This window comes from Heteronotia binoei, chromosome 10 (genome assembly GCF_032191835.1).
Source record: "Heteronotia binoei isolate CCM8104 ecotype False Entrance Well chromosome 10, APGP_CSIRO_Hbin_v1, whole genome shotgun sequence".
NCBI lineage: Eukaryota > Metazoa > Chordata > Lepidosauria > Squamata > Gekkonidae > Heteronotia > Heteronotia binoei.
The window spans coordinates 100,037,427-100,061,913 of NC_083232.1; the positions used below are offsets into that span (position 1 = coordinate 100,037,427).

Sequence of the window (24,487 nt, forward strand, 5' to 3'; positions counted from 1 at the left end):
CGGAGGTGATGTTCCATCGTCCACCATTTGAGGGATGTTACGATGTGCGATGGGAGGGTCAAGAGTGTGGATTGGTGCTGTGTGTGAGGATGAAAGGTCCTGACAAACCACATCTGCAGGGGTCGCATGTGAAGTTTTGCGAAGCATAGGACTGCGGTGGTTGCTGCCATTAGGCCTAGCATCCTTTGAAACGTTAGGGCTGTCTGGGAGCGCCGGGCAATGATGGTGTTGGCCAGAGATTGTATGCTGAGTACTCTGTCGTGCGGTAGAGAGGCTGTTTGGGAGATTGTGGAGATGTCTGCTCCTATGAACTGAATTCTCTGAGTGGGGGTTAGTTTGGATTTTGATAAGTTGACCTGGAGGCCGAGTGTGGCCAAGAGGGAGAGGGTAGTGGAGACGTCCAGTTGGAGTTGTTCCCTTGAATGGGCGACGATCAGCCAGTCGTCTATATATGGGTATATTGATATGCTCCGTTGTCGTAATGATGCGGCAACCACTGCCATGCATTTGGTGAAGACTCTCGGGGCCGTCGATAGGCCGAATGGGAGAGAGCGGAACTGGAAGTGTTGCTCCCCGACGGCGAATCTGAGAAATCTTCTGTGATGGTGGTTGATTGTGATGTGGAAGTAGGCGTCCTGTAGATCTATGGATGCCATCCAGGAGCGTTCTGGGATAAGCGGAAGGATTGCCTGGAGTGTGATCATACGGAATTTCTTGTAGGTGATGTGGAGGTTTAGTTTGCGAAGGTCGAGGATCGGGCGGAGACCTCCGTCCCTTTTCGGCACCAGGAAGTAGCGGGAATAGAACCCGGTGCGATGGTATTGGGGTGGGACTGGTTCTATCGCGTTCTTGTCTAGCAGGGACGCGATTTCTGTCTGTAGCGGTGCGGACGATGGGGTGGTAAGAAATCTGTGATGTTTCGGGGTGGATGTGAATTCTATTAGGTATCCTCTCTGTATGATGGTGAGGACCCAAGCGTCCGATGTTATGTCTCTCCAGGCGGAGTAAAACTGTTGTAGACGGGTGTGGGGGTTTGGCTGAAGGAGGGAAACTGGACGTCTCGTGGCAGGGTGGTCAAAGAGACGGTTTTGAGGTAGCTGCGGTCTTTTTGGAAGTTTGCGTGCGTGGTCTGTATTGAGATGACAGCTTGGACTGGGGGGTTTTCCGTCTCCATGAGGTTTGCTGTCTGGGGGACTTGGTACCCTTATGGTAGGTGGACTTCCAGTTCCTCTGCCTGTTGAACTGGGGTTGGTGTTGGGAGACCCCCAAGCGTTTCGCCCGTTTCCTGCCGTCATCGACTGATGTGAGGATGTCGTCTGTGGCTGCGTTAAACAGTCCAAGGCCGTCGAAGGGTAAGTCCTCAATCTTATATTTAATGTCCGGTTGGAGTGACGAGGACCTAAGCCACGCATGTCTGCGTAAGGCTATAGCTGAGGCCAAGGCTTTGGAGGAGCACTGTGCAGCATGGCGAGCTGTGTTAATCTGCTGCTTGCTCAGTCTTGCTAATTCCTGTAGGGCGTTAGAGGCTGGTTTTTGTGATTCCTCGGGTAAGGAGGGTATCAGGGTGTTGAGATAGGTGGTTAGGTTGTATGCATATGCTGAGAAGCATGCCGTGTAGTTTTGTATCTTTGTTGCAGCTGTAGTGAGCGAGTATATCTTTCGCCCTATAGTATCGAGCTTCTTGCCCTCTCTTTCCGGGGGTACCGGGTGTCTCGTCTGTTTCGATTTCGAGGAGGAGTGAACTATTATGGAGTTGGGAGCCGGGTGGGTGAACAAGAACTTTGCATCGGGTGCGTGGATCTTGTAAAGGGCTTCGACTCTTTTGGAGGTTGGAGGTACCGATGCCGGCTTGTCCCAGGCTTCCTTGAGTGTCTCGAGGAGGACGGGAAGCATAGGGAGAGAGGAGCTTGCTGGGAGGTCTGAATGTACGAGGTCAAAGACGACGTCCGAGACCCTGGGTGCGTCTGTGTTAAGCTTCAGATTCAGCGAGTTCGCCATATTGGAGACTAAGTCAAGGTAGGATTTCGGACCCTCTGATGGAGACAGGTCCGCCGGTTTAGCTATATCGGAAGCCGGGGATTGTAGGTCCGACCCCGAGGAGCGGTCGGATTCGGAGAGTTCGGCTTCGGAGTCGTCGTCGGATCCGTGCTGTAGGTCTGGTTGGGTTTCTACAGGTGGCAGCTGTTTGTTTGTCGCAGTGTGTATGGAGCCCGGTGGTGAGGGCAGTTTCGGCTCGAGGTCGAGGCGACTGCGTTCGTCATGGAGCTGAGCGAGTGTGTCGTAGTCGAGGTGGTGTGTGCGCGGGGACGCTTCGTAGTGTCGGGTTCGATCGTGTCTGTCCGCGCGGTCTCGGTACCGAGGGGAGTCATGGTAGCTGTGGTAGTGGCGCCCTCTCGAATCCGAGCGGTAGCGGTCATGAGAGGGGGATCGTCGGTGCCCTCGTCGGGTCCGGGGAGAGCGAGATCTAGATCTCGACGGGGAGTAGTAGGAGTATCTCTCTCTACGGCGGCTGTGGGAACGGTGACTGCGGCGGCTGCGGGAACGTTGGCGGCTGTCACTACGGCGGCTACGAGAACGTTGCCTACGGTGGCTGCGGGAGCGTCGGCGACTGCGTGAGCGTTGGCGGCTGTGAGCTCTTGGTGTGGGTTGCCGTGGTAAAAGGACTCTCGGAGTTGAAGGTTCCCTGGTCAGGGATTGGGCTTCCAGCGGCTTAGAGAGATCTATGAAGGCGCGGGGGTCGAGTGGTTGGTGGCTCTTTGCAGGGGAGTGGACCTCGAGTATTTGGTCGGGTGGAGAGGTCGTGATTGACGGTGACTTGGAGGAGATGCGCACAATCTCCAATGGTGTGATGTTCGGCGTCGGCGTCGATTTCACTGTTGGTGTCTTTGGAGCCGAGGCGGAACTCGTGGTCGGGTTCGATGTCGATCTTACTGCGGTCGAGCTCGTGGCCGGGTTCGAGCTCGTGGGTTGCCCAGATTGGTCGGAGGGTCGATGCGCAGACTTGGTTTTCTTTATGCTGGCGGTGCTCGTCGGATCCACGTGGGCGGACTCGGAGCGGTGACGCTTCTTGGTGCCGTCCGACTTTGTGGTATGTTTGCCGGACTTAGGCTTGCAGGGACCTTGAGCCACGGAAGCTGCCGGCTGCGCCGTTCCCACGTGGAGTGGGGAAGATGGCGGAGGCTGGTGTTGCGCGCCATGCGGTCGGAGGGAGGCTTCCATTAGATGGCTCCGGAGTCTCGCGGCGCGATTCTTGCGGGCCTGTTTGCCGAACTGGCTACAGTGGACGCAGGAATCCGTGCGGTGGGTCTCCCCGAGGCAGAAAAGGCAGAGGGAGTGCCCGTCAGACGATGGGATCTTGGCAGAGCAGCGCGTGCAGCGTTTGAAAGTGACCTTGTCCCTTCCTTCCATCCGCTCCCAGGGGGGGGGGGGGTGAGGGAGAAAGTCCGAAAGATAGTGAGGAAGGGTTTTTTTTTTTTTTATACGATACCCGGTGAAGATGAAAGACTGAAGTAGGTTTGAAGAAAGAGGTAGTTTGCTGAAGATTGCAATGAGGAAGTTGGAGATCAACGAGGTAGGTGCGATCGGGTCAGCGGTAAGGAAGAAACTAAGTGGCTAGACGCCTCCCCCCTCGTCCGCGCATGCGCAAACGGTGGCTCCGCCCCAGGACGAGGGGGAGGCGCGCCAGATCTACGATCAAGATTGCTTTGAACTCTCCGAGGTCAGGGCCATTCTGGAGGAATACCCATATGTGTGAATGCACAGAGACCACGAAGAAGATGAAGTACTTTTCTCCCTTTCTCACAATACAAGAACTCGTGGGCATTCGATGAAATTGCTGAGCAGACAGGTTAAAACGGATAAAAGGAAGTACTTCTTCACCCAAAGGGTGATACAACATGGCTTCTCTTATGTTCTTAAGAAGGGAGAAGGACTGGATATTCTCTGGACATTGAAATACTGTGGATCCTTTCCTTTTGTGAAATATTTTGGTATTGTTGGAAACAAACATGGACAAATAAGAATTACTGTGCGTGTATATATGTTTTGTGTGTGTGTATGTATGTATGGATAGATAGATAGATAGATAGATAGATAGATAGATAGATAGATAGATAGATAGATAGATAGATAGATAGATAGATAGATAGATAGATAGATAGATAGATAGATAGATAGATAGATAGATGGATGGATGGATGGATGGATGGATGGATGGATATGTTTTGTGTGTGTTTTGTACACAGTTGTTGTTATTTTCTGCTATAGACAGTGTTGCCACTTTTGTAAGGTACAAGTCCCAGGTGGAAAGCCGCTGCTTGTAATTCTTGCCTCTGACCAGGCAAGCACAAATGGAACTGCCCTTTCTCAGGGGGCCAGATTTGACTATGGGGCTCCAGATGGCGATCCCTACTCTAGGGTCACCTGAGAACCTTCAAATAACACCTTCCATTAATTGCAAGTTAAAGTGCTATGCAGTGGTGGACAGTGTCATCAAGTCACAGCTGACTTATGGCAACCCTGTAGGGTTTTCAAGGCAAAAGGCGCTGCCTGCGTCTGAGTAGCAGCCCTGGCTTCCTTGGTGGTCTCCCATCCAAGTCCTCATCAGGACTGACCCTGTTTAACTTCTGAGATCTGATGAGACATGGCCAGTCCCATCTAGGTCAGGGCAAAGTGACATACGTCCAATCTATTTCAATTATTTATATCTTGCGATGTCTTTGCTTAAAGCTACTTACAATATAAAGCATAAAACAACCATAAAATACAATACCAATGACTAGTAACAAGGAGGGGGGTGGGGAAGACCACTATCTTCTGAAAGCACAAAATGCAGATCTGGACAATTAGCTCTATTAAGAGCACTTCAGTTTAGATGAGCACCTGCTTGCAATGAATCAGAGAAATATCAAGTGCTCAAAAGTTCAGCAAAAACTGCACTGACCTCATGTGGCTTTATACACCTCTTCTGGAAGGCAGTTCCAAAAGTGGGGTTTGCCACCAAAAATTACTGAGCATCTTATAGAGGTTAGGGACCGACCTAAGACAGGAAGTGGTCTGTGCAGGGAGAGGCCGTTTTTCCAGTTTGTGGGTCTCCGGTCATGAAGGGCTTTGAAGGTTGAAAACTAGGCCCTTGAATTGCAGCCAGAAATGTACAAGCAGCGAGGACAGCCGTTGCAACAAGCTGGTGTTACAAATGAATCGCAGCCAGTGGTAGCCCTAAAGCATTTCAGCCAGCCTCCCAAGGCATCCCCAGGAACAGCCCATTCCAGCAGCCCGATCTGGAGGCTGCAGAAGCCTGGGTGCAACCCTGGAGAGACACTGCCAGTTTGAGCAAACGATACTGACACGGAAGGACTGATGGTTTGAGTCACTGTAATGCAGCTTCAAGCGTCCCATGTGACTGGGGCGTTCATGGGCCTTACTTGACCTTCCTCATTCGTAAGAGAGCCCCAATTTTGTCTAGTTGCACCCCACCCCCAAACAACTGCTAGTTGGAATAAATGTGTCCCTTTCCTTCTTCATAAGAAATCTAGGTCCCTGAAAGGCATTTTAAATTCACCACAAGGGTTGAATCTTTCACAACATATGTGAAACAAATCTGCATGGCTGAATTTGAGTTTGGGGCATTAAACATTAATACTTTACATAACCACTGATCATAGATTTGCCTCATTCCTGTATCAGGTTTCTACAAGCAAAATTCCCATTACTGGGAATCAGGTTTAGCAATCATATACTTCCAAAACAAGAGAATACGCAGTCCTCCAGTTTATTTACACATCCATGTCGCACTGTCGACATCAGTGTATTGGCTTTGAGATCAAGCTACGAAGTACCCCCAGATCCAGAATAACTTAAAAAAAAAACACAACAGATCTGCTGATCTGGACAATGCAGTTTTATGCTCCCTAGTTAAGAATGTGATTTTTTTCCATGGTCTATTTCCTCATTTTTCACAGGGCCTGCATAGGTCCAAGTCTCACATTTCATGGGAATTGCACCAGCAGAAAATTACAGACAGAGATTCGTTTTCATGTAGACAGGAGGCAATCTGAAACGTCTTGTGCCTGTCAGATTCCATAACAAGGGAAACCCATAATTTCATGGTGCTATTATTCCTCAATCCTATGGAGAAGTCTGAGAACTACAGAGGAGCAGACATAACATGAAAGGAAGGGAATGACATTTTTCATATCCTGCAATAGACAGAGGAAAGCTCTGTTTATTTGTAGCTTTGTAAATTATTATGTGGATGTTAAACTTATGAACTCCACAGTGGTTTGAAGGCCAATTCCCATGTCAGGATGTAAAGAATTTATACACACCCATTACAGATTACTAGACTATGCCTGCAAATAGGCACAAACTGCTACGGGACTTGCCAGTAATGGGTAAAACGTATCAACTTTCAAAAGTATGTCAACTAATATATTACACACACATAAATATCAACAATAAATCTGAATATAACATAGACCCCCTGCTAAGTTCCTGTGCTCAATACAATAGATTCCATGAAGTTCAATTACAGTCTGACCAAACTAGTCTTCAGTATAAGCGCAGTGTACTGATCTGGCCAAGGAGCATTCAGATTTCAGCCCATTTCTACAGAAGAATTTTTCAGAGCTGATAGGTTTAAAGATGTTTTCAGTGCATTCTTAAAGTTAAGTTCTGGAACTAAACAAACTAAAGAAGTGAACACAACTGAAAGGACCCCAATGGATCCAATAATAGCCTATATCAATATGACTTACTCCATATTAATGTTATCACTATAGAGAATTGCCGATTTGTTCAATGTTCCCAATAGTGGAAACAGCCTTCCAATCTACACTGATGTTGGTTAAGGGGTCTTTCAGTGCACTGGAATTGCCAAACTTTAAGATATCCTGATCGTTAATTAGGAACTTTGCTCTTTAATTACTGGCAGCTGTGTTCATTAGGACATCCAACTTTAAAGGAATAAAACGAGAACCACATATCTTACATTAATTTGCATCCATAGGCGGATGAAGTTACACACTCAGATATGTGAAATGAGGTCTAAGCTTTGATTCAAGGTTGATAGCATGTAAGACTGGAACCAGGGGTGGCCGAACTGCAGCTTGGAAGCCACATGTGTCTCTTTCACACATATTGTGCAGCTCCCAGAGGTCAAGGAGGAACTTAATGCAGGCGTACTCTCAAGTAAGTGTGCTTAGAATCGGGACCTCAGTCAGGCCCTATTTCCACCATGTTTGAAGAGGGGAAGGAGGGGGAAATAGGCAGGTTTGAGAGCTTTTCTCCTCCACCAGAAGTCTCCCAAAGACCTAGAGCAGGGAAAGAGAGTGCAAGAGCTGAGGGAACCATTGGAAGGAGGAACAGAATTAAAGAGGGCTGCGCCGGGTTCCCCCATAGCTTCATAGCTCTTGTAGGAGCTGTATTTACTAACCTTGGTGTCAAGGCAAAGAGAGATGCATAATGATGCAAACGGTGGTCAGTGATTTATATGGTGCATGTGTGTTTCCTCCTTCTAACAGCGTCAAAAATAATTTCCTAACCTTGCCCTATGCTAGTCTTTTGGGGACTATTATTTCCAGCTTTTGTTTTTTAAAAAAGTCTCCTTCTAGCAGGATCGTGTTGTGAAATCCACCCATATGAATTTATCTTTCTGTGCAAAGAAAGTATTAAGAGTTTTAATAAAGATATGTGTATAATATTTGTTCATGTCTTGTGGCTCAAAAACATCTGACATTTATTCTATGCGGCTCTTATGTTCAGCAAGTTCGGCCATCCCTGTTGTAGACCATAAATTTAAAAAGCTTCCTGATGCAACATCACTTTTGAAATGTCAGTTGCATTATGCAGATGTGGCACACACTTCAGGATGATTCCGAATCACATCTCCTCCAAGGTATGATTCTTACCACTAGAACAAAGGTGTCAAACTCATTTGTTATAAGGGGCAGATTTGACATAATTGAGAACTGGTCCGGCCAGGCCATGGGTGTCAGAAAATGTAATGCCAGGTAGCAGTGATGTAAACTTTATAAAGAGCACAAACACAATTAATTTTTTTTAAAAAAAACTTAAAACATGCTTAAAATTAGCATTCTTGCAATATTTTGTTTATTTAACAGTCTCTGATAACTGACACCACTTGCTCTGAATTATTGCATCAAAGCCTGGAGACAATGTATGTGCTGTAGCAATCTTGAGTTTGCTGTTCAGGTGTTGTTTAGTCTGCAAATCTATTTTTGATTTATTGACATTCATTACAGAAATCTCATGGTCAATGCTTAAGCCTAAGACCCAGAGGAAAACATGAAGTGGCCGGGCATTGTGAGCTTCTGTACATGTTTCATTATGTGCTGGTCAAGAATATGTGAAGGCACCATGACAGACTGAAGGCTATGTGTTTTGTCTACAAAACTATAGTCTTCCCCAGAGAAATAACTACAACTATGAGGCAGTGCAAGAATAGAGAGACAGCAATGTATACTGGTCAGTATCAGCCTACTATCTGGGAGCCTAAATTCAAAATTCCCAGTTTCCACCTCAATGGCTTCTTGTTATTCCTCATCTAACACTTCACATTGCTTTTGTACTGTGACAGACTGGATCATGAGGACATGAATACAGTGAAAAGGAGAAGAGAATGCAGTTGCACCCAGGAAAGCCCTGGCAAAACCAGCTTAACAACAGAGAGAGAGAGACACAGAGACAGAGAGAGCAAAGCAGCATCTCTCTCTTTCCCCCAAGGGAGGGAGCGGGAGGAAGAGCGTCAGCCAGTGGAGGAGCTTGGCTCTGTAGCTCTGCTGTGTGATCGAGAGAGCTTGGCACAACTCTAGCTTTGATTGAGAGAGCTCTAGCTGTGCCAGGTTCTCTCAATCGCCCAACAGAGCTATAGAGCCAAGCTCCTCCATTGGCTGAAATGCGTCATCCCTTGGGGAAGAGGAAGGGGGAAGAGGGAAAGAGCTAGGAGAGGCTGCTTTGCTCAGCTGCCATAATCCCATGGAGAAAAACAAAAATGGTGACAACAGAAGCAGGAGAGAGGGAGAAGGAAGCAGACCATAGTGCGCTGCACAGAAGCCCTCTGGGGGCTGGATCAGGCCCACTGGCTGGACATTTGACACCCCTGATCTAGAGCAATGGAAAGACTTTAAATTACGGAAGCTCCCTTTAATGCCAAATGGGGGTGGGTGGGAGTCCATGGATAATAACCAATGGAGCACATTGGCTTCAGTTCTGAGTGGTATATCACTTCTTTTCTAAGACTCCAGTATTCTGGTTGGTAGAACGTGGTAGAAAAGGCTGCGTTAAGTCACAGCTAACTTGCAAAACTCCTAGAGGGTTCTAAAGGCATGAAATGAACAGAGGTGGCTTGCCTTTTCCTGCTTTTGTGTAGGAACCCTAGGCTTCCTTGGTGATCTCCTATCCAAGTACTGACCAGGGCCAGCCCTACTTAGCTTCTGAGATCTGATGAGACCGGGCTGGCCTGGGCCATCCTGGTCCAGGCACCTGTATTTTACCACTTTGCACATAGTTTTGAAGCAAGATTAATTATGCCATAATGGTCAAGAGAGATCTTGAAGATGCCTAAACACTGGAGCTGCCCTATGAAATTATAAGAACATAAGAACATAAGAGAAGCCATGTTGGATGAGGTCAATGGCTCATCCAGTCCAACACTCTGTGTCACATAAAGAGAAGCCATGTTGGATCAGGCCAATGGCCCATCCAGTCCAACACTCTGTGTCACATAAGAACATAAGAGAAGCCCTGTTGGATCAGGCCAATGGCCCATCCAGTCCAACACTCTGTGTCACATAAGAACATAAGAGAAGCCCTGTTGGATCAGGCCAATGGCCCATCCAGTCCAACACTCTGTGTCACATAAGAACATAAGAGAAGGCATGTTGGATCAGGCCAATGGCCCATCCAGTCCAACACTCTGTGTCACACAGTGGCCAAAAATGCCACTGATGCCACAGTGCCATCAGGACGTCCATCAGTGGGGCCAGGACACTAGAAGCCCTCCCACTGTGCCCCACCAAGCACCAAGAATACAGAGCATCACTGTCCCACACAAAGAGTTCCAACAATACGCTGTGGCTAATAGCCACTGATGGACCTCTGCTCCATATATTTGTCCAATCCCCTCTTGAAGCTGTTTATGCTTGCAGCCGCCACCACCTCCTATGGCAGTGAATTCCACGTGTTAATCACCCTTTGGGTGAATAAGTACTTCCTTTTATCCGTTCTAACCCATCTGCTCAGCAATTTCATTGAATGCCCATGAGTTCTTGTATTGTGAGAAAGGGAGAAAAGGACTTCTTTCTCGGCCTTCTCTGTTCCATGCATAATCTTGTAAACCTCTATCGACATTTCTTCAAGCTGAAGAGCCCCAAGTGTTTTAACCTTTCTTCATAGGGAAAGTGTTCCAACCCTTTAATCATTCTAGTTGCACTTTTCTCGACTTTTTCCAACACTATAATATCTTTTTTGAGGTGCGGTGACCAGAATTGTACACAGTATTCCAAATGAGGCCACACCATCAATTTATACAGGGGCATTATGATACTGGCTGATTTGTTTTCAATTCCCTTCCTAATAATTCCCAGCATGGCGTTGGCCTTATTTATTGCAGTCGCATACTGTCTTGACATTTTCAGTGACTTATCTACCATGATCCCAAGATCTCTCTCCTGGTCAGTCTCCGCTAGTTGACACCTCATCAACTTGTATTTGTAGCTGGGATTCTTGGCCCCAATGTGCATTACTTTGCACTTGGTCACGCTGAACCTCATTTGGCATGTTGATGCCCACTCGCCCAGCCTCTCACCACCCTGAACAATATAGTGTCATCTGCAAACTTAGCCACTTCACTGCTTACTTCCAACTCCAAATACAGTATTTTTTGCACCATAAGACTCACTTTCCCCCCCCAAAAAAAGTGGAGGGAAAAGTGTGTGCGTCTTAAGGAGCGAATACTGCAAAAAATTCACACAAATGCCTCTAAATTCACACAAACGGCTCTAAAAACTAGGTGCGTCTTATGCTCAGGTGCGTCTTATGGAGCGAAAAATACAGTAATTAATGAACAAGTTAAAAAGCATCGGACCCAATATTGAGTCCTACGGTACCCCACTGCTTACCACTCTCCACTGCAGAAATTGCCCATTTATACACATTCTATGTTTCCTATTAATTAGCCAGTTTTTGATCGACAAGAGGACTTGTCCTTTTACCCAATGATTCTTGAGCTAAGGAGCCAAGGTCTGCCTACATCAGCAATCAGAGCAACCAATAGCAGCCCACTGACGGACCCTGTTCCATTTTCCCCGCCCTCTGCTTCCTATAAACAAACAAGTCAAGTTATAATTAACACAAATCAAATTGCGCTTTCAGTGGGCTTTTCAAGACAAATGCTACAATCACTTTCTGTTCTTTATTCCGATACGCTTCTTTGTCTTTTGGTCTCTTCTGACAATACTGAAGGGCCTGTTAGAAGTCCCACACAGCCCAGAGATGAACATAAACCAGATGGCATTCTACTGAACATCCGTGGCCTTGAGTCAGTTCAGGAATCTGATTTCCCAGAATGTACAAGTACAAGCATTTGTTCTAAAAGGGGTGCCCAGGTGACATCACAGGCATTTTGCTTTATAAATAGCCCTTAACAGGCAGTGGCCTGAGTGCCAGATCTCTAAGTCAATGAGGCTGCTGTTCCTGGGGCCGCCTGCAGGCACACGGATGGTAGAAGAAGCACATCCGGCTCTGCCGATGCTTTTTAGAAGTCAAGAATATTTTAACGGAGAGGACATGAGAGGGAGGGCAGGAACGGCTGCATCAGTTCCTGTGACCCTTTCTTACATGGCCGGGGATCAGGCAGCAATTTCTCTCCAAGCCGGTTTGGCCAGGGGTCCTGGAGGGTCTTTATTCTTTTCTTTTTTTGCCATCCTCTAGGCCTGGAGCAGGGGTCACTGGGGGTGTGTGTGGAGAGGAGGTATTTCTGAATTTCCTGCATTGTGCTAGATGATCCTGGAGGTCTCTTCCAACTCTATGATTCTTTGACGTGCTACATTCACTGCTCCTTAAGAATTCTACTTCCCAAAGCTGGCATGGGGTATGATTGAACATGGGGCAGCCACAAGGCACAGAGTCACTCCCTGTATCCATGCGGTCTGTAGATGCACTCCTCAGTTTCAAAGAAAGGACAGTACAGCAAGGGAGGGCGCGACAGTTCAAAGACACCGTCTTCAGCCCTGCTGAATGCACCTCAGGAAGCCCAGCCTGTTTCCTGCAACAAAAAAGGGGCCCAGTCTGGTGGGTGGGGCTTGCCCCAATGGGTAGCCCATCCTGTAAACATGGTGTGAAAGGACGACGCTTCTCTTTGGCCACCAACCAAGTGGTATTATTGTTTAAGGATTTCTTCATCAGCCCCATTAAAAAAAATATTCCATGGCAATCTTTTCTCCTGCGGACGTCAGTAGTGCAAAATCACACTTAAAAATAGTCTGCAGTGTCCTTTGTAAAATTCCAAGAAAGAGTAACAGCTGCCTTAGTCTTCTGAAGTGTAAGATTTCCACACAGAAAATGTCCTTGGTTTATCTGCATTTTATGTCAAAGCAAGTTTATCTCCTTTGCTTTTTGCCAATTAAAGAAAATGAACTGCAATCTCTCTCTCACCAGCAAGTTCTGCCTTGAAACTTAAGTTTGTATCAGAAGCTTCAAGCAAAACAAGATAAAAGTCCCACAAGCAACAAACACAATGCCTCCAGAATCAGGCCAAAATGATGTGTAAGGTGGCAGAATAGGCTGTACCACTTCAGACTGTGGGAAAGGAGCCACGTGCCTAGTGCTCATCCAACATAAAAATTACCTGCAAATTTTTAAAAAATCAGCACATCAGAGAGAGAAGTTCATAGAATCATAGAATTGGAATGGACCTCACCCCCACATATACATCCGCAGTGACCCCTGATCCATGCCCAGAAGGTGCAAAAACCTCCAAGATCCCTGGCCAAACTGGCCTGGAGAAATACTGCTGATTGACCCCAAAATGGCAAACAATATTTCTCTGGGTGTATAAGAAAGGGCCTCATAAGTATAAGAAAGCCCTTTCTGCCCTCCTTCTCATGATCTGCCTAATTCTCAGAATCAGCATCGCTGTCAGATGGCCATCCAGCCTCTGCTTCAAAATTTTGAAAGAAGGAAAGCCCACCACCTCCTGAAGAAGCCTGTTATACTGAGGAACCGCTCTGTCAGGAAATTCTTCCTAAGGTTTAGTTGAAAACTCTTCTGATTCTATTTCAACATGTTGGTTTTGGACCAACCTTCTGAGGCAACAGAAAACAATTCCGCACCATCCTCTGTGTGACAACTCTTCAAGTACTTGGTGATCATATCACCTCTCAGTTGTCTCCTCTCCATACTAAACATATCCAGTTCCTTCAGCCTTTCCTCATAGGACTTGGTCTCCAGACACCTTACCATCTTCATTGCCTTCCTCTGGACACATTCTAGCTTGTGTACATCCTTCTTAAATTGTGGTGCCCAAAACTGGACACAAGACTCTAGGTCAGGTCTAACCAGAGCAGAGTAAAGCAATACCATCACTTCACATGATCTGGACACTATACTTCTGTTGATACAGTCCAAAATTGAATTTGTCTTTTTAGCTACTGCATCACACTGCTGACTCATGTTCAGTGTACAGTCAACTAAGACCCTAGATCATGGGTGTCAAACTCATATATTATGAGGGCCAGATCTGACAAAAATGGGACCTTGTCAGGCCCCGCCATGGCCAAGGTCAGACGCACATAAACTGACGAGATGGGCATGGATGAAAGCCAGATGCATGTCGGATTTTATGCAGTTGTCCAAACATCAGCACCTGGCAATGGTCGTTGGCTCGTTTGTGTCCCGAACTGCCACGACTGAGACGCGGACTTTTTTGATAGTACATTAAATCCAGAATAAGAATGCTTCCGACGACTCCCGCGCGTACTTTCTATGTTTGAACACTCCACTGTAGCTGACTCGTCGCAAGCGCACATCCGCTTCCCTGCGAGAGCCCACTCCAAATGATATTGTGCCATCGTATAATTATGCATTTGGTTTCTCCTACCTAAATGTAGAACTTCACATTTATCCCAGCTTTCCAGCCTGTCAAGGTTATCCTGTATCCTGTCTCTGTCTTCTACTGTATTTGCAACTCCTCCCAATTTAGTATCATTTGCAAATTTAATAATCATTCCCTCTATTCCTTCATCCAAATTATTTATAAAGATGCTGAACAAAACAGGTCCCAGGACAGACTCTTGAGGCAGTCCACTGGTCACTGCTCTCCAAGAGGAACCAGTCACAAGTACTCTTTGGGTATGATCCGTCAACCAGTTACAGAATCCACCTAATAGTAACAGGATCCAAACCACATTTTGCCACCTTGTCAAAATTAGTAGGTGGAACCTTATCAAAAGCCTTTCTGAAATCCAGACAAACTATGTTTACAGCGTTCCCCTAATCCAGCAAGATAGTAACTTTCTCAAAAAAGTTTTATTCAGAACTTAGTTTTATTCAGAACGTAAGCTTTCGTGTGCATGCACACTTCTTCAGACAAGGAATGAGGTATGGTGTCACATATAGCTGGTGGGGTTTGGAATGCCAAGTGGTACAAAGTTAAAAACCAATAGCAGAATAGTAAAATTAACAAATTCAGAAAACCTTTGATCTGGGTTGCATTAGCGTGGGAAACCATAAAACAGTAACATGTCAGAATGTGAGAATGCCAACACTATGTTGGACTGCCCAACATGACAGCATTCTGGAGGACTGTGGAGGTCAAGGCAGGGCCTGGCTCCGACATTACTGAGCACATGAAGCTGTCTTACACTGAATCATCCCAGTGGTGCATCAGAGCCAGTATTCTCTATTCAGGGATTCAGGCTGAGGTCTTCCATGTCTCCACCGGCAAGGTGCTTGCAGCTGAAGATACCAAAGACTGAACCTGTGACCTTCTGCATTCCAAGCAGATACTCTGTGAGCCACTGCCCTTCTTCACAGCAAAGGCTGTGGGTGAACTGAGGCCTTTTTTGACATGGATGACATTATCTAATTTCACTGCACTCAGCCAAGAGATGGCTGCTGGAACTTAAAAGAGCCGTACCTGACTATGGCAGTGAGGTTCATGTCTTTTTCCATTGTCCTTTTTATAAAGAATTATGGGATGAGATTATTTCTCCCCTTTTAGACAGGCCAATGATTTCTGCAGATAAGGCCTGCTTGGAGAAAGTTCTGATAGATGAGAATCCCGCTATCTCCAGGAAAACAGCCAAGTGTTGTGTTCATGTGACAGTGGCTCAGTGGTAGAGCGTCTGCTTGGTAAGCAGAAGGTCCCAGGTTCAATCCCCGGCATCTCCAAAAAGGATCCAGGCAAGTAGGCATGAAAATCCTCAGCTTGAGACCCTGGAGAGCCACTGCCAGTCTGAAGAGACAATACTGACTTTGATGGACCAAGGGTCTGATTCAGTATAAGGCAGCTTCAGATGTTCAAAATTCTGTAGTAACTAACAGAGCTATACATAAATATGGGTCCATCTTTCTTTTCTTTTTGGCATGATTGTAACAGTTTTAATTATTTTAATCTGTATTTTAAATGGTATCATGTCTTTACTATAGCTTACACCCCACATGTTGGAATTCAAAGGGGCTCTTGCCTGACTTGGGACTGTTGACCTGAGTCCCCAGGCAGGGCTGATCTCCAGGGTAAGCAGGCTGGCTCCCGCACAAGGGGCTCCTCCCGCACCTCAAGGGGGGGGGGCTTTTGGGGGGTCCCAGTTGTTGGAGCGAGTGACTCCCCATGCCTGGATGTTGGGGGGGGGGGCTACTTCACCCATACTGTGAGAAGGTGTCATCTTCTCGAATGGGATGCTTCTGTCATAACCTGCCCTCTGATACCTCCTCTCTTGCTCACTTTGTCCTCTTACCCTCCGCACATGGCCTTCCACAGAGACACATATGAACATATGAAGCTGCCTCATACTGAATCAGACCCTGGGTCCATCGAAGTCAGTATTGTCTACTCAGACTGGCAGCGGCTCTCCAGGTTCTCAAGCTGAGGTTTTTCATGCCTACTTGCCTGGACCCTTTTTGTAGATGCCGGGGATTGAACCTGGGACCCTCTGCTTACCAAGCAGATGCTCTACCACTGAGCCACCATCCCTCCCCTGACTGGCAGCAGCTTTCCAGGGTCTCAAGCTGAGGTTTTTCACACCTACTTGCCTGGACCCTTTTTTAGTGGAGATGCCGGGGATTGAACCTGGGACCTTCTGCTTCCCAAGCAGATGCTCTACCCACTGAGCCACCGTCCCTCCCCAAACACAGAGACACAGGTCTCTGCAAGTCTCTTTTGTAGATACAATGACCTCCTATTCTCACACACACAATGCTGGGCAAGCTGTCCATTTGTGATAGGGAAAGGGCTCTTTAGATCAGGCTTCTTTCTCTTCTTTTCACTGCAACCTGAATGTGAACTAGATCTACTTGAATAAATGCAAGTTTCCCTTTTTGGGAGATTGATGTACTGCACTCAGTATCATACTTCTATGACTGGGCAAACTCTGCTATATTAACCAAATATCCCAACTTTTTAACTGTGTAGTGGTGTTAAGAGCCCGGCTCCCTCCTCCTCCGAGTCTTCAGCTTCCTCATCTGAGGAGGAGTCTGCATGCTGGTCCAGCACAGGCAGGTGCAGTCTGCAAATGTGGGGGCCGGACAGTGAAGAAACAATAGCCAGGCACTTATCCACTGTGCCTGGCTCCAGCCCCGGACGGTGGGGGGGTGGGGAAGACCCCCTTCACCTGGCAGTAACCAAGCAAGACTCAGGACAGAGGCCATACTGAGCCATTCTATGAGACTGTCATGATCCTGATTCCTGTATAGGAGAGAGGCCCTGGGTCAGAGTGTCTGCTTTGTGTGCAGAAGATCCCAGTTTTAAAAAACTTGGGAATGTAGATGTAAAGACAGATCTTCTCTGTCTGCAATCATGGAACAACTAGACACCCCTGTTCTAGAAGGACCTCTGGTCTGACTCCAGATAAGGCAGTTCCCAGTGCAATCCTAAGGATACTTTCCTGGAAGTAAGCCCTCTGAGCAGACTTGAGTGAGATTCTCAACAGACCTTCTCAGGATTGCACTTTGTATCTGTAAGGAGCTGTGTAAACCAATTTTCTGCTAAAAAGCAGGACAAAGAAACAATCAAGTTATTGGGGGCGGGGGGCGTGTTGCAGAAGGAGGAGTGCTGCTTACAGAAACAAATGGAGTTTTAGTACCTCTCAAGATGTAATTCTGGTAGTTCTGGTCCGCCTCTGCTCCCACTTTTATTAAGCATGTCAGGCCCTCAGCCACAACAAACTCATGAACCAAGTCCTTGTCATCCTGTCAAGAAAAGAGAGACAGAAAGAGAAAGAAAATTAGATGCTGCTTGTCGTTTTTTAAAGTCCAGGAAGCACGCCCTTCCAAAGGTCTAATTGCTTCTGTCATCTGGCTACCGATACAGGCAGGAGCTGTGATTATGGACTAGACAGAGGTGGGGGTGGTCTGGGTGTGGCTGTTGAATTCAGGTATATGTTTTTATCAGAGTCATTTCAGAACTGATGTAAAATCTGAAATAATAAGTAGGAAAAAAGCAAGAATCCAGTAGCATCTTAAAGACTAACAAAATGTGTGGCTGCAAGGGAAGAGCTTTTGTGAGTCACTGCTTGGGTTGCCAAGTCCAATTCAAGAAATATCTGGGGACTTTGGGGGTGGAGCCAGGATCAAGGCTGTGACGAGCATCACTGAACTCCAAAGGGAGTTCTGGCCATCACATTTAAAGGGACGGCACACCTTTTCCATTCCTTCCTTCCATGAAGGATAGGGGCACCTTCTTTTGGGGCTCATAGAATTGGACCCCCTGGTCCATTCCTTTTGAAACTTGGGGGGTATTTTGGGGAGAGGCACTAGATGCTATACTGAAAATTTGGTGCCTCTACCCCAAAAGACAGCCCCCCCCCCAGAGCCCCAGTTAACCGCAGATCAATTCTCCATGATTTTCTATGGGAATAAATCTCCATAGGGAATAACAGAGTTCCCAGCAGACATTTCCCTCCCCTCCCCCCGCTTTCTGACGACCCTGAAGCGGGGGGAGGGTCTCCAAACCGGGGGATCCCCTGCCCCCACCTGGGGATTGGCAACCCTAGTCACTGCTGACTTCTTCAGATATGAATCTCCCCTGCAGCCACAACTTTTGTTAGTCTTTAAGGTGCTCTTTTCTGCTGCCACAGACAGACGGCCACCCAGCCTGAAAAAACTAAAATGACCTAAGTGACCCTTGGTAGACGTCTCAGATTTCCTCAGTAATACTCCTTCCTAACCAATATTTTAATTGCTGCTTTTCATGTTTTGTACATGCAGTTTAATGTTGTTTTTAGTTGTCTTGATGTTTTGTTTTATTTTCATGTCTGTTTGACTTCAGTGGGTTTCATATGTGATTTTATCATCTACATTTTAAATTTTTAGCAGTCCTGGTGGCCCCGCTGAGGGCAAAAAGGTGGGATACCAATTCTGTAAAGAAATAAACTCTGAGGCATGGTGGGTGGGCAGCATGGAGGATGTGATTTGCACCAAATGGCCATGAGAAGCTCTAGATCTGAGCATGCCCTAAGCACATCCTGTGATGTGTGTATATGATGGGGATTCCAGCAACTCTAGATGTATCTGTAAAGCTGTAGCGTGGACACCTTAGAAGCATCGAGAACAGACAGAGACCGACCGTTATTCATCCCAACACAGAAGGAACTGTCTCTGGAACGCTCTGTGATGTGGGGACAGCTGTAGGGAGGCCCCTTCCCCTTTTGAAGAGGACACAAAGAGGCTCTGTTGCCCCACCAGACCAAGGACATCATCATGCTTCACCATCCTTAAGATTTCCATGTACTACAAAATAACTGTGTGCCATCATCACAACCAGCTCACAGCAACCCAGGGCCATGTGGCTGTCAAGGCAACAGAGGAGCAGAGGTGGTTTCTCTGTACGGCAAGCCCAGCCTTCCTTGCTGGTAGCCCATCCAAGTCCTAGTCTTGCCTGTCATGGCCACAAAAAGGTTGGTGGCCCCTGCCCACCAGACTCCAAGGACACAGCAAGACATGCAAGCTACTTTCCTTATCAGACTGCCTGAGAGAGGATTTAGGCTCAGATTGGAAAATGGACCACATTTGCGCCAGAACTCATCTGGCGCATTACTGTGTTCTGACTACACAGAGCAACAGTAGAAGAAGAAGAAGAAGATGATGATATTGGATTTATATCCCTCCCTCAACTCCGAAGAGACTCAGAGCGGTTCACAATCTCCTTTACCTTCCTCCCCCACAACAGACAACCTGTGAGGTGGGTGGGGCTGAGAGGGCTCTCACAGCAGCTGCCCTTTCAAGGTCAACCTCTGCCAGAGCTATGGCTGACCCAAGGCCATTCCAGCAGGTGCAAGTGAAAGAATGGGGAATCAAACCTGGTTCTCCCAGATAAGAGTCCGCACACTTAACCACTACACCAAACTGGTATATTGTACAATACAATACAATATACATTTTTGAATTGGTACAAATTAAATGAAATAAGCAATGGGTTGACAAAAGATGTACAGCTCTGCTGATACAAAAGTGACTAAAAAGCACGGCACGTTAAAAGACATTTTAACCAGATTGTTTTTAGCATGGAATAAGCAATCTGATATAAAACTTTACAAAACTTAAAGATATATATATATATTATTAAAGGAGGAAGATGGGGGGTATAGAGAAGAGGAACTTAAAACAGTCATGCCACAGACATAAATCTGCACTTTGTGCATTAGATATTTTTACCATGTATTTATAACATCGTGGGCCTAACCATCTGGACTGTGCAGAGGAAGATGAAAGGCATCCAAGCTCATTTCTCTTACATTAAAGGGAGAGTGTTTACATCTTTCTGAAGGAGACTAATCTTTTCAGGCCCATTAACTTGCTGATTTGCCAAGGTGGGTGACCTCAGTGCAAAAGGCTATTCTTGCAGCAGTGAAAAGTTCCTGCTTTTCAGATTTTTTTTCTTTTTCTTTCTTTTATTCAAGACATTTGGACAACAGAATACAGAGTTCAGCAGCACGGTGCGTGCAGCTTATGTGTGGTAACTAGAGAAGAGGGAGAGAAGTAAGTTGTTCTTGGGCAGAAACTGGACCTCCCCAGTAATACCCTGAAGAGTAATGGATTCCCTCCTCCTCCTCCATCAGCTGACGTTTCCAGCAGCAAGGAGAAAAGCAGCTAAACATGAAAAGCTCCAGAAGTTTCATTCTCAGCTCTTCAGAGGTAAAGAGTGAGCAGAGACGAGTGAGCAGCAGCCACTGTCTGAAGAACTTCATGTTCCCCACAGTCTCATTCACAAAACATTTCCTTAATAACGTTGCCAATTCCAGGTTGGAAAACTCCTTGAGATTTGGGGAGTGGAGTCTGGAAACGGCAGGTTTGGAGAGGAGAGGGACCTCAGTAGGGTATAGTGCCATGCAGTCCATCAACCCTCTGGAGCAGCTATTTTCTCCAGGGGAATTGCTCTCTGTAGTTTTGTGATCAGATGTAATAACAGGAGAACTCCAGGTGCTACCTGGAGGTTGGCAATCCTAGTAGCAAACCATTATGGGTGTTTTTTTTAATGGCAGAGAACCGTAACCATAAAAACAATATTATTAAAGAATAATTGTTTTATTTCATATTTATGTATTGAAATATTTATCCCCTGACTTTCCCTTGAGATTAAAAGCAGTTTACAATTCCAAAAATTTACAAGCATGCAAAAGACAGTAAAATCCCACTAATCTTCCTCTACAAGAAAATGCCTGCATCTTAAACCCAAGTAAAATCCAGCCCCTGGCAGGGCGCCGTTGTCCCAGTGCCAACAGTGAAGAGTTCAGGAGAGGCTCTGGATGCCTCACTCTCCATGGAGGCCCAAGTCCCGAGTGCTGCCAGATCAGCTTTCTACCACCTTTGGCTGGTCCTTATCTCTCCTCCTGTGACTCAGCCATGGTGATCCATGCAATGGTCATCAGGTTGGACCACTGCAATCTCCTCTAGGCAGGATGGCCTTGAACTTGATCCGGCAACTTCAGCTGGTGCAAAACGCAATGGCATGCTTGTTCACTGGTTGCTGGTTGAGCACCAAATCAAGTTCAGAGTTACAGCATTCGCCTTTAAGGCCCTAAGCGATCAGGGACCAACATATCTGCGGGATCTTCCCCCAATATGATCCCCAAAGAGCCTTATGCTCATCAGGTCAACAGCTACAGGCAGTCCCTGGCCCAAAAGACATCTGCTTAGCCTCAACCAGAACCAGAGCCTTTCGCCTCTGGGTCTGGCCTGATGGAACATGCTCCCAAATGAGACTAGCGCCCTGTGGGATTTATTACAGTTCCACAGGGCCTGCAAAACTGAGCTGTTCCACCAGGGCTTTGGTTGAGGTGGCAGGCGTCCAGTTAACGGCTTCCCCTGCTCAAACCAGCCAGTTTTAGTCAGTTTATGCCGTACCAGCTGTAATATAGGCTGTGGGCCAGCCGGATATGTTGGTCCTTTTTGAACTATGCTCAATCAGTCAAACAATCAATTTGGCCAATGACCAGCACAAGTCAAAAGCAAGAACTATTTAATAAAACATTTAAGAATAGAATTGGTCTAAAAATAACAGAAATATCTCCAAAATTTAATATTTAAAATCCATATGTAAAAACTTAAGATCTGCACCAATTAGATATCTCTAAAATTTAGAATCTATACATAAAATTTCACACCAAATTCTACAGGCTGCTTAGAAAAATTTAGCGCAGCTAATAGTGACCTGTGGGTTCACACCCATCAAAAGCTTCCTTAAAATATCAACATCAGAACAACCTAGGTAATTATTAAGCAGAGGGGAAATTACATTAGACCGGACTTCCTGATAGAAACAACAGCAAAATCGTACATGTTCTACAAATTCCACCTCTTCAATGCCACATGGACAGGTTCTCTCCTTGATGGGAGTTTTTTTTTAAATCTCCCTTCTAAAACTTCAGATGGGAGGGCTCGCCATCTCGCCAAGATGAAAGCCCTCCGTTGACTGGGTACCTCCAGAATGAAGAGGTAAGATGCTGGGGCAGTAACATATTTTAGCTTCTCTGGAATTAGGAAATTTGGGGTATTATTGATATCACTCTGGGGTATGGCACATACCCGGGATGCTGTTAAATTGTTATTAACTTGCAATTATGAATTTAAATTTGTCTTAAATTGTTTCAGGGTTTTAAATTTAATCATAGAATCGTAGAATTGGAAGTGACCTCCAGGGTCATCTAGCCCAACCCTCTGCATAATGTAGGTTCACAAATACCCCACCCCCCACTCCCATACATCCCCAGTGACCCCTGCTCCAAAAGATGGCAAAAACCTCTAGGATCCCTTGCCAAACTGGTCTGGAGAAAAACTGCTTCCTGACTCCAAGCTTCAATCAGCATTTCGCAGGGTGTGTAAGAAATGGCCACAAGATATAAGCACTGATGCAACCCTTCCTGCCCTCCTTCTCATGATCTGTGTAATTCACAGGATCTTCACTGCTGTCAGATGGCCATCTAGCCTCTGTTTAAAAACCTCCAAAAAACGAGAACCCACCACCTCCCGAGGAAGGCTGTTCCACTGAGGAACCGCTCTGTTAGAGAGTTCTTTCAAATGTTTAGTGAAAACTCTCTCTCTTTTTTTACTTCTTACAATCTGAGTTTTATTGAAGAACTGCATACAACTGATTAAATTATCATATATAACCAAAAGAAACAGCCTACAGTATACAACTTCAAACAACATTTAAAGTAAATTATTAGAACTCCCCTAGAAGTATCTAAATGACTGATATCTCTCTACTTTCGATGAGTACTAAATGTTAACTTCGGGGTGTCAAACTCATTCATTATGGGGGCTGGATCTGACATAAATGAGACCTTGTCTGTCATAAAACGCAATGCCCGGTAGTGGAGACATAAACTTTATAAAGGACACAGTCAAACACAAAGATTTTTTTAAAAAAATTAAAAGATGCTTAAAAGATGAGCACTTTCACAATATTTTGTTTATTTAACAGTTTTCAATAACTGCCACCTCTTGCTTTGAATTATTGCATCAAAACCTTTAGCAATCTGTTCAGGTGCTGTTCAGATGTATGTCTATAAATTGCAGGTTATCTATAAATTGCAAACCTACATTTGATTTATTGACATTGATTACAGAAATCTCATGATCAATGCTTTGAGCCTAAGACCTAGGGGAAAGCATAAAATGGCTGGGCATTGCAAGCTTTTGTACATAAGTTGCTTCATGTGCTGGTCAGCCAATGGAGATAATAGAGGCTTTGCTCTGTAGCTCCTGTGCGACTGAACAAGCCTGGCAAAGCAAACTGTGATGCAAAAGAAAGCAAGAGAGAGAGAAGGAAGCAGATGACAGTGAGTTCCTCGCAGCCCTGTTAGGAGCCCTTCAGGGGCCTGATCCAGCCCTCAGGTCGCATGTTTGACACCCCTGATTTAAAGTGTTGGGCCAGGATCTAGGAGACTCAGGTTTGAATCCCTCCTCTGCTGTAGAAGCTGGCTGGGTGACCTTGGGCCAGTCACACACTCTAACCCTAACCTAGCATGCGGGTTGTTGTGAGGTTAAAATGGCAAGCAGGAGAGAAGGATGCAAGTACTTTGGGTCCCCATTGGGCAGAAAGGTGGGATATAAATTAACTAACTAAATAAACTATTTGTCCTTGAATTTCAGTGAGAAAGGCGAGCTATACAAGTACCATAAATAAATAAATGCAAAGAAGGAGTTTTGTCAATGAATACTTAGAATAACATAATCTATTTTAAAAGAGCAGTGTCAAAATCCAAAAGACACAACATGAACTTTAACATTTTGAAATGCTGGTGGCTGAGAAGCTGTTAGGACACAGGGAAAAAAAATGTTTTCTGTCCTTTGCGACAGAATTCCGTTGGCTTCCTTCAGCCAGAAACTCCTGGAGCTGGAATCTCCATCAGGGTGGGGACTCTCTGTCACAAGCCACGACAGAAAGGCCTTCCCTGGAGCCCTGGAATCACGTCACCCACTCCAGCCGCAGAGGAGTCATCCATCATTCCCTTTTATGAACAGGAGTGCTCCTGTGCGACACACCTCCTCCCTCATCTCAATGAGGCCTTTGGAGAATACTCCTCAGGATGATTGATGACTCTTTAGGAAGAGAAGTGTGTGACATTTGATTTTTCTCACTGATAGGATTCTGTGCCTCAGAACACCTTCCAGTTAATCTTTTCAACAGACTGAAAAAAGAAAGAGAGCTCAGAGCTCTGAAAAGCACAATTGTTAGAAATGATTAATGGAATAGTACCATAAGTTTCAAAGGGGGGGGGGGATCCTGCTGAGAGAACAGAGAGAATTCATA

General features: G+C 46.0%; 1 protein-coding gene across 7 annotated transcripts in view; it reads right to left on the reverse strand.

Annotated features, from left to right (window-relative positions):
* Positions 1 to 24,487, reverse strand: part of FHOD3 (formin homology 2 domain containing 3) — a 407,856-nt gene that overhangs the window by 188,152 nt on the left and 195,217 nt on the right. For all 7 annotated transcript variants that reach the window (XM_060247836.1, XM_060247834.1, XM_060247833.1 and 4 more), the window contains exon 5: positions 17,319 to 17,424. In XM_060247836.1, the coding sequence (XP_060103819.1) occupies positions 17,319 to 17,424 (106 nt within the window). The remainder of the gene's footprint in view (positions 1 to 17,318; positions 17,425 to 24,487) is intronic.